The sequence below is a fragment of the Mollisia scopiformis genome (genome assembly GCF_001500285.1).
Source record: "Mollisia scopiformis unplaced genomic scaffold LY89scaffold_12, whole genome shotgun sequence".
In the NCBI taxonomy this organism is placed as follows: domain Eukaryota; kingdom Fungi; phylum Ascomycota; class Leotiomycetes; order Helotiales; family Mollisiaceae; genus Mollisia; species Mollisia scopiformis.
The window spans coordinates 922,182-931,575 of NW_017263592.1; the positions used below are offsets into that span (position 1 = coordinate 922,182).

The 9,394-nt window shown below is 47.4% G+C and overlaps 3 protein-coding genes across 3 annotated transcripts; all 3 read right to left on the minus strand.

Moving 5' to 3' along the window:
- Positions 1-2,837: 2,837 nt before the first annotated feature.
- On the minus strand, positions 2,838-4,655 carry LY89DRAFT_748217 (uncharacterized protein; the record flags this gene model as incomplete). Its single annotated transcript, XM_018221147.1, has 4 exons — positions 2,838-3,286; positions 3,615-4,235; positions 4,283-4,421; positions 4,491-4,655. The coding sequence occupies 4 exons, from the start codon at positions 4,653-4,655 to the stop codon at positions 2,838-2,840; spliced, it is 1,374 nt and encodes a 457-aa protein (XP_018071378.1).
- Positions 4,656-5,081: 426 nt separating this feature from the next.
- LY89DRAFT_669457 (uncharacterized protein) lies at positions 5,082-6,476 on the minus strand (the record flags this gene model as incomplete). Its single annotated transcript, XM_018213099.1, has 2 exons — positions 5,082-5,428; positions 5,942-6,476. 2 exons carry the CDS (start codon positions 6,474-6,476, stop codon positions 5,082-5,084), a joined length of 882 nt encoding a protein of 293 aa, XP_018071379.1.
- Positions 6,477-7,345: 869 nt separating this feature from the next.
- Positions 7,346-9,104, minus strand: LY89DRAFT_748218 (uncharacterized protein; the record flags this gene model as incomplete). The annotated part of the gene is made up of 2 exons (XM_018221148.1): positions 7,346-7,884; positions 7,922-9,104. The coding sequence occupies 2 exons, from the start codon at positions 9,102-9,104 to the stop codon at positions 7,346-7,348; spliced, it is 1,722 nt and encodes a 573-aa protein (XP_018071380.1).
- Between the last annotated feature and the right edge of the window lie 290 nt (positions 9,105-9,394).

A 9,394-nucleotide genomic window follows, 5' to 3' on the forward strand; every position in this document is an offset into this window, starting at 1 on the left:
ATCCCTCGCCCCGTCCCGCGTGGAACCCATTCTTCCGATCCGAGTCCCCAGTTTTATATTCAAGATTGGATGGCCAGGATCTTCAGCAGTATTCTGGTGGTGGCACAAGGAGACTGCTGTGCGACTCCATATTGCTATCATTATCTATCAAAATAAGCAATTATGGCCACTCCTCGGAGCCTTCTTCGAGTTTTTAGGTTCTCAATTCTTTTCCTTGCATAGCGTTGGACTGCAAGTTCGCAGTGCGCGTCCAAAACTTTTCAGCTCAGGCTTATACATCTGCATTTCGAAATGTGTCACTTGCATGAGTAACGCAAGAACACCTTTCCCCCTCTTTCAATAACATTGGAACACCACACTTTGGTCTGCACCTGAGCTCAGTCCTCATTCAGTAAAGGTAAGCAAGGGCAAAGCCTACCTAACCTATTAGTGTGGGGCACAGCCCTGCGTTAATATCTTGTCAGACCCGGTGTTCGTATATTTTACCAAATCAATCTTGCAGATCCTTCTCGTACAACTCGTCAATGAAACCGCCAACCAAATAGTAGGGACGGCAAAGCTCATTCAAGACAAAAGTAAGCAATGGTCTTAGCTTATTTCCGTCCGATGTCAGCTCTGTGATCGAGCTAGCGCAGTAGGTCGAATACCTGCATGTCGATACCTTATTCAGATCGTGGTTGCTTAAGGGTTATATTCAGCGCTATTGAATTGACAAATTGTTGCTCTTAATTCCAGGTAGTGTGGTCGAAGAGCCGCCTTCGATGTTGCGATGAGTAGATCTCCAACGAAAGACCTGCCTACCAGGCAAGGAATAACCCGATATGTCAGTAAAGATATTAGCTGATATAGTCTTGGTATCACCAGGGATTCGTACGAAGTAAACAAGTGCCAATCAAGACAGTGAACAAAGACTTCTCTTAATTGGTTGGATTCATGATGGATAATCTAGAAGAGGATTCGAAGGCTCAAAGTCTTATGGACTCCAAGCCAGCGCACGATCCCATTGATTGGGAAATCGATCGTCTCCAAAAACAGTATGGAGCAGTTTTCTCCTCTTTGCCCCACATTAGCCTGATACCCGAGAGCAAAATAATTGATCGGTGCCTCCTCGGAAGTATGAGTAGTTTTGAACCTCACCATATCCAGGAACATCGGGGTCTGGCGTCCCCAAAGGTTCAACTGTGACGAGACCTTTTCTTGCCCTCTTGCTTAGGAGATCTCGTTTCTAACCGAAACTGGGTTCGTTTGTGCTCCTAGACATGCTCCACAGACTCTATTTATGGCAAGCTGCCTTCACAAAGCCTAGGACCCGGTGGTGGTAAAGGTTGTGTTGGTTCGCAAAGTGCTGCGAGAAGGGATCGTTTTCTCAGCAGCGAGTGTGCTTCAATAATTTTTGTTCTTCTTGCTGCTACTTCCTTCAGATTATTCCTCGTTGGCGAAGGTTCTGTGTGCTTGTGGGAGTGCAATACTGGGATCTTTGCGGGCATTCTGGGCCTACTGTATCGTTCAAAGCCTTCGGTGCCATCTGAAAGATCGTCATAGGTTTTGAGTACTCTAGAAGCAGACGTTTCACTAGATCTTGTAGGTAGACCTTAATAAGTGTCAATCCAGCATTGCTAGCGGCCTTCCTCTTAGCGAACTGCTCGAACCGCTCTTTCTTATCGTCGAGAGCCTGTAGAGTCACTTTGATGTCTAGAGACTCCATGAGCTTTTCAAATTTGCTGTGTATTGCCGTAGGTGGGTCATGTTTGTAATTGGTACCCGGATTGCGGATAAGAACTGATTTGGCCAGCGTCTAAAGTCTCTGAGGATGACGAAAAACAGATTCGGAAGGAGAATTTTTCGTTGAAGTGGTCTGAGGTGCGTAAACTGGCAAGTGATGGCTCGCAGATCTCGGCTATTAATCACTCTGGGGGAAGAGTCGTTCACATCAAAGGCGTGAAGAACGTAGTAGGCTGCAAGCATTTTTCAAAACGCTTGATAGGGGTATTCTATGTATTAGTGTATTAGTGAGTGTCTTAAGGCTAGTAAAGAAGGAGAGACAGTTGATTGACGTGAAGTCTAAAGGGTCTGTTAGGTGAAGTATCCCCAACCCAGGCTTAGGTCTGTTGCTGTATCGAAAGCATTCAACACGGTGGTCGGGATTTGAGTATCGCAAGGTGGATCTTTCGAATTACGATCCCATGATGAGATGGTTGAAGTTGTACATACACACAGGAGTGAAAGCTGATTTTAGTTGAGAGTTGTGTAAAAAGCCAGAATCTCGCTAAATCTCGCCTAAGCCCCTGAGCTCCAAACGAAGCGGTTTATGGACCGCAGTGAGAATGTTGCTTTCGCAATTTCACAGGAGTACATCTGACAAATTCACAGACGTTCAAATGTATTCTGCGATAAGGGATAGAGGATCCTATATTAGGCGGATACCTTGTTGCGGATTTTCTTAGCTTCGTCACATTAGAAGAGCACTCATCACTGGCTATACACTAGTGAGGTATGAATTCAAGACGGAAAGCATTGCGGCATAAGGCTGGACTTGCAATCTACCAACTTAGGCTTGGCAACGACACATGCTTCTAATCTTACAAGCAGTCTTATTCTTGTACAAATCATCTAACCAAGACCCCTCCTGTGAGTCAGTCCAGGTCTGTTAGGTCAGCCTTCTCAAGTGGTCAGAACACTCTCAGAAGAACAGGTTTGTAGGCAAGATGTGTATTGTGCAGAGGTTATGAGTCCGGGACGAATCTTTGAGACATTCAACTCAACCTATTCTACTTTTCACTAACTATCGAAAAAGCAGTTCCGAATCTCTTCCACGGCTAACATCAACGTACTGCTCCTCAAGACGTTTTCTGGCGTTTCCTGGATCCACTCTGGGTGGCTCGCCTCGCTTTCCTACTAGGTGCCCGATATGCTTGGCCTTGGATCTCTTTCTTTGCCGCTTCTGACAAGAATGGATTTGCAGTCGGATCCCGTCTGAGTCGAATGAGCTCTTCCTTGCCATACTCGTACGACAATAGGGCAGCGGCGCTCTCAGCTGCAGGTAGACCGCCAGGATGAGCACCCGTTTTCTTCAAAGCTTTGATATCAGCCTTCTTTTTTCTGACAGCCTTCTCCAATTTCCACGGATTGACGGGCACATGCAGTAGCCTGAACCCTTCCTGGCTGACGGCAAGAACTGGATCGTTGATGATCGGCACGCCATCTATGACCGAAACTCCGTTTCCATAACGTGGTCCTATAAAGCCGTACTCAACATCTTGCATTGAAGAGGCTTGGGCAATAGCAGCTACAACTTTCCAGCTACGATTACAGCATTGGCGTGCTCCACCAAGCTAGCGCGAAGTATCATAACATCTCCAGGATCAAGATGAAGGCGCTCGTCAAGAGTTGAGAAGCATAAGTCTGCTCCGGCTTATTCTCCGAGGGGCGTCCAGTAAGTATATGTATCATGTGCCTCCCCAGGATCTTTATGGGCGCTGCAAGCCAATTTGACGACACGGGCCATCCCGAGATGTGCTTGATGGCGACTTGTTGTCGGCACGCCGTGAGACTCAGCCATAAAAGCATGATGTTTGCGCGCCTTCTCAGGGCCGTGAGGATCAAGAGCCTTATACCAATCATCACGAGCAACTTCTGGTCGGACCATTTTGTGTAGAAATTTCTCCACCGCTTCTGCTCTCTCGGCTTGTTTGCTCCGGCCCGGCCCCCTTTGCGGTCAGCGCTCACAACATGATTATAAAGTCCGTTTGCATGCCACTTCGGGTTCTTATCTTGTCCTTTGATACACCAAATACAAAAGTGTTGCCGACCATAAGGAGAGTTTATGCTTTCGCGATAATCTTGCTCTCCCTGATGGAACTCGTCCCCCATCGGATGTCGAGACTTTTGATTTGGCTTCGCCGGATGAACTGCTTCGAGCTCGTTGTCCCAATCCATGATTTGATCTGCTAGGGGCCTGTAGTTGGGAACGCTTCGAAAGACCTCGTCAACACCGCCAATGATCTTCGCTCCGATGATCTCATTGTTCACGTCAACAAAGGTGGCGCTAACCGTGATTGTTGCCATGGACCGTGGAAGGTTCCCTAGTATTCTTCCCCGCATCTCTGCCATCGAGGAATCTTTGATTTTGACCCAAGGCAGGCGGGCAAACACGAAGTTTGACCACATCATACCAATATCAATTTGCTCATCGAGATCTTCAGGACAGTCTCGTCGTAGTCGAGCAAAGTCAATTCCTGTTCTATGATGAGCTGGCTACTTTTATCATCAATTGGGGAAATACCTCTAGCTGTTATCTCCTGTGAGAAAGCTTCATAGTAGAAATCAAAGCGGATGTTTTCAGCAGCTCGGTGCTCGGCTGCTCTCTTCAGATTATTCTCAATAGCTTTCTCTGCTTCTTCCTTCGTTGGAGCGTGAAATACCTAAGGCAAAGCATCCTTGTGGTTGTCATCGAGGGGTTCTACGAGGCTACTATGTTCGGCATAAGGCACCTCTTTGTCCTCAGCTTGAACGGTAGGAATAGCATATGGCGAAGGTACTTGCGCAACTTGTTCGATAGGCGAAAGAGATCCCCTGTTGGAAGTAGCTTGCTCGTGTATAACACGACGACGTTTAGCAGGACGCTCTTGTGGCAACGATTGACTCGGAGAAGACATATTGCGTGAATCCTCATCCGGACTAGCGCAGAGTTAGTGACAGAACGGAAATGTTTGCATCCATGTATGATCGGAGCTAGGATAGTCGATATGTTGTATCTTAGTTGTCCAATCACTCTTAGAGGTGAGCACAAGAGACACTCTATTCCCGAAGCAAATGCGGTTCGTGGAGATACTCTCATCGGCTTTGAGATATTGTTTTGGTGCAGTCTTGCTAGATTGAGTCACTAAGAAGAGAAGGCATATTGATATATATAATTGGCGTCTAGGTTGCTACAGTGCGCAAGGGTGGGATGTGAGTTCAGGACGTATGGATTACATATGGTCATGAGAAGTCTGGTCTAAAAGAAACCCACCCTAAAGACACACAAAAATGAGACTCCCAGAATCAATGTGCCAAAACATCATCCAGGAGAACGATATCATCTACTCATCGCCGTACTCCTCATCAATCTCGTTATTATCTTCCTCTCGCTCATGTCCGTGCTTCTCGACGCCTTCTCTTTGCTTTCTCTTCGAACCAGCTGCGATCATTGTCTTCTTCTGCCCAGCTGTCGTGAACGGATCTGAGTTGGGATCCTTCTGCCAACGCGCAGCCTCGTAATGGTCCAGCTCGAACCACAAGGTCGCAGATAACAGGCTATCGGCAGCAGCCTTTGCGAAATCCTTCTCCTTTTCAAGTTTCTTGATAGCATCTTTCTTTGCTTTCTCTGCTTTCTTAAGCTTCGAGTGCGTCAAGTAGACATGCAGTAGTCTATAGCCATGGACAGAATCTGCGGCAGGGTTCATCATTGAAGACAACTCTTCCACCGTTCACCGAGCGTCTGCTGCCTAAATAAGTCGTGATTAGGTCCAGCTCTCTCTGCTCAGCCGTGCGTCTCTCGTCGTCGTTCTTTTCATTATATGCAAGGAGTTCTGCCTCAACCTATCACGCTCTTCACCTGGCTCCATCCAGAGCAAGTGCTGCTTGATGGTATCTTTCGAGCTTTTAGAGAGGAAGACCAACGCAACCCTTTCGTCGCAGAGATGTGTAGTGCGGTGATTGAAGTTGGATGCATCCATCATCAGAAGGGCTCCTCTTCCAAGCTGAGCATTGTCAAGTCTGTTTGCATAACCCTAGTTCTCGCCGTATCCATGTAGATTTTCGTGGTACCTGCTACGGTCTATCCAAGAGCACATGAACAGAATGAGGCCAGCAATTCTCGTCGGGACATTGTGCCTCGATTTTTGAAGTTCTTAGTCGAGCGAACAGGCAACTAATATAGCTGAGATACGAGCTTACTCACCCTCCGACTCAGACGAGCCGCTCTCTGAGCCATGTGATGAGTCGGAGTCTGCATCGTCACCATGCACCGTGCTATCCATTCCACGTTGCTCCGCAGTTTCAGCGGTCTTGGTTCCCTCTTCTTGGTCGTCAACCTTGGCTTTCTTCTTGAACTGTGCCTCAAATGGTATCAAGCCCCTCAAGAACCGAGTCTCCTCTCGTTCAGTGAAAGGGCGATACAGAGAAGCCGGGGCAAACTCTTGTTGCCAGTCCAGTTCGTCCTGCTCTACTAGACCAGCCGCTACATCAGCTTTCATCTGACGGAGAGCTCGAAACTTGGCCTTGTTTGCATCGTCAAGCCTTCGCCAATAAACGGCGGTGTGCAAGAGCTTCATGTCATCTCTGGAGTTGGCCATCTCGGTTTGGAACCCATACTCCAGTATGTACGCTAAAACTAGTCTCCATTCCTTGTCGCGTGCTTTCTTCTGGCTGTCAGCAACCTTGGTCTTGCGCTTGTCTCGCTTATCTCGATAGGCCTTCTGCTCCGTAAGACTCATGTCGTTAAAGCACTTGACGTTTTCGGCGGTGGACTTCGCGGTGTAGATATGTCCACCCCTTGTCCCAATATAGTGAGTGACTCCGTGAATGACGATGGTATAGTAATTCGAAATGACATCTCCAGGTAATTGCTGAAATCGGAGATTTAATTCTGGCACTACACAATGGGAGCCCTTGTAAATTCCGAAGCAAGTGCCGCAGCCGGGTTGTGAACGAACATCGCGATCCTTGTGCGCGCTGACCTCGCTGTTGCTGATACTAGGTACCAAGGTGGAGAATTGAAAGGGGCTAATTTTTGGCAAAGCCCTTTTTGTACAGCTTCATCCCTATGCTCCTTGGCTTTGGAAAACTTAACCGCGTCAATAAGGCTGTACAAAATGCCGATGACTACCTCTGGTCTTCCAGCATCCTTGAGAAAATGGTGGCTGGCTGCTGCTTTCAAATTGTAGAGTGCTACTGTATCAGGGCTGCTGGCAAATAAAATGTGGTTCGTAAAGATCTCGTCATTTGTTGTGAGATTTTTGTTTTGATGTAGTGAGTAGAAGCAAGAACAATATCTATATATAGAATCGGCACAGCGAAACACAGGTGAGATAAGAGCTCATGACTGACAGGATGCACATGCTGATCTCTGCTCAAGATGTGTGGCGACACTGATTTACTCGTACAAATAGCTGCCTTGTATTTCATACATCTAATCAAATTCTCTAGTCTTGTTCTCGAAATGTAATTCTGTACTACTCAAACCAAAGGGAAATCTCTCAAGACAGCGCTAGTACGCAATATTCGTAGCGTTAGCTTTGCACTGTACCATCCATTGCATCCAAGTTAATAGAGACACGATCTATCCAAGACCACCGGTTTTGAATCATTCTGATTCATCTTCATCGTCCACGCCGTTGTTGTACTGTCCCCTGTGTCCACGAAACTGTCTTGCAATTCGTATTTGTTCCTCTTGCCTTTGTGCTAGGTCGGCTCGTCTAGCTTCGGCTTCGGGAACCAAGGTTGCGTGGGAGACTTCGGCGGCTTCGGCTGTTCTTTCTTGAGCCTGCCGGCGCTGACGCTGTTGTCCAGATCTGGAGGTCATTCGAATATTCTCAGGCTGAGGAAGTTCTTCTGAGTACGTGCCAGGACTTCCTTGACTTAGCTGGGATTGTAGACTCCTTGAAGATGTTCTACGGTCAGAGGTTTCTTGCTTGAGCAAATTATCACCCTCGCTTGTCTGCCTCTCGGGGAAGTAGCCCGTCTTGCCCCTCGATCGCTTATAAGATGCGTCCAAAGCACTGCTCGAGACTATTTGCCCCAATTTTCGTTTCCGAGACTTCCTCTCTTTCTTGGAAACCCACGGATCTTGGGTTTCATCTTCATTCCAAAGCTTTTGGGTAGTATCCAGCAAGATCTGAATCGCTGATGACAACTTCGTCGCCTACAACTCTCAGTTTACCATACTTAGTGAATTGACGGATCGATTCAAGTTCTTCGCTTTGCAACTCCTGGTTATTCGAAAGCTTTTGTGCGTCCTTTTGATCTCGAACAGCCTGCAACCTGTCGAGCTCCTCTCCTGGAGGTAGTTGGCTCATATGACGCGTAAGGCCGTCCTTGGTACTTTGAGAAATAATCACCACAGCAACCCGCTCTCCGAAGAAATGTCTTAGACAATGGGCTAGAGCACTAGAATCCATTTGCAAGATGTCTCCAGCTCGAAGTCGTAACCGTTGACCGATACTGGGCACGCAAATGTCTCCTTCAACAAAATGACCACACACAGCCTCGATAGTCATACCCTTGTCTTTTGGATCGCGGTGAAGAACGACTGAATGATTTTGTACAAAGGCCGTGAGCAGATGATACAAAGTCTTCTCCCCATTGTCCTCTATCCAATGTTTCACGTTTTGCCCTGCTTTGGCCATGACCTCCCTGTGATCAACTGCTTCTCGGTATAGCTCTGGCGAGCCTGCGTCGAAAGAGGCAGCCAATACGTTGAAAAGTGGGATCATTTGACGCATGATCTTCACTACAGCTGCAGCTTTCACGGGGCTATCCTTGTTTCTCCCTCCCTTGCTGTCCTCTGTGGGTATATGGCAAAATGGCCCGGAATTCCTTCGAGTCTCGCTCTTTTCTTGCCCTTGAATGCTCCATATCCCAGCATGAATAACACCCCATATCCTTTTTATCTCAGCAAAGTACTTCGCCATGCTTATGTTATATGGCACCTTAGCGTCTCGACTGTCCGGATTTCGAGACGCATGGCTGGGGAAAACGGCAAAGAAATCTGCTAGCCATTGAGTTACCTGAGGACCAAGAGGCGAATGGCCAGGGACGCCCCAGTATAACAAATCCCAAGAAGCTGGCATCCAGCAAAGGGCTTGTGTTCCGTCCGCCCAATTGATGATGCAGCCTTTGAGGATCGTCGGATATCGTGTTACAAGTGGTAGAAGATCCTTTTCACTCACAGGCCCACTACCAAACTTCGCCATATGCTCCGCTTTTGTTCGAGGCAACGTCATGGTAGGTAGGATAGCCTGACAGATCCTGAGAAATGTCCAGCCGTATCGGTATTGTCTCATAAAGTGCTCTCCAGGCTTTACGATATCGTTGATGTATCCTGCATGTTTAGTTACGAACATGGGGACAAAAGTCCGTGCGTTCAGGGCATCAGAATCATGAATTTTATTAATTAATTAGCTGTAGACCAGCCACATCGCTTAATTAAGTCGTGTACCCAGAAGTCCTGCTGCTCAATAAGCCCATTGATCCATTCCTGAGGAATTTTGTCCCATTCTTCTAATACTGCTACAACCATTTGAACCTCAGTTGTTGGCTGCCTTAGGCGCCTATGGAGAGCTTGTTTTATTCTCCTCCAGCACTTCTCAATAGGATTCATATCAGGGCTAACTGCAGGATGGGGGAATAGAGT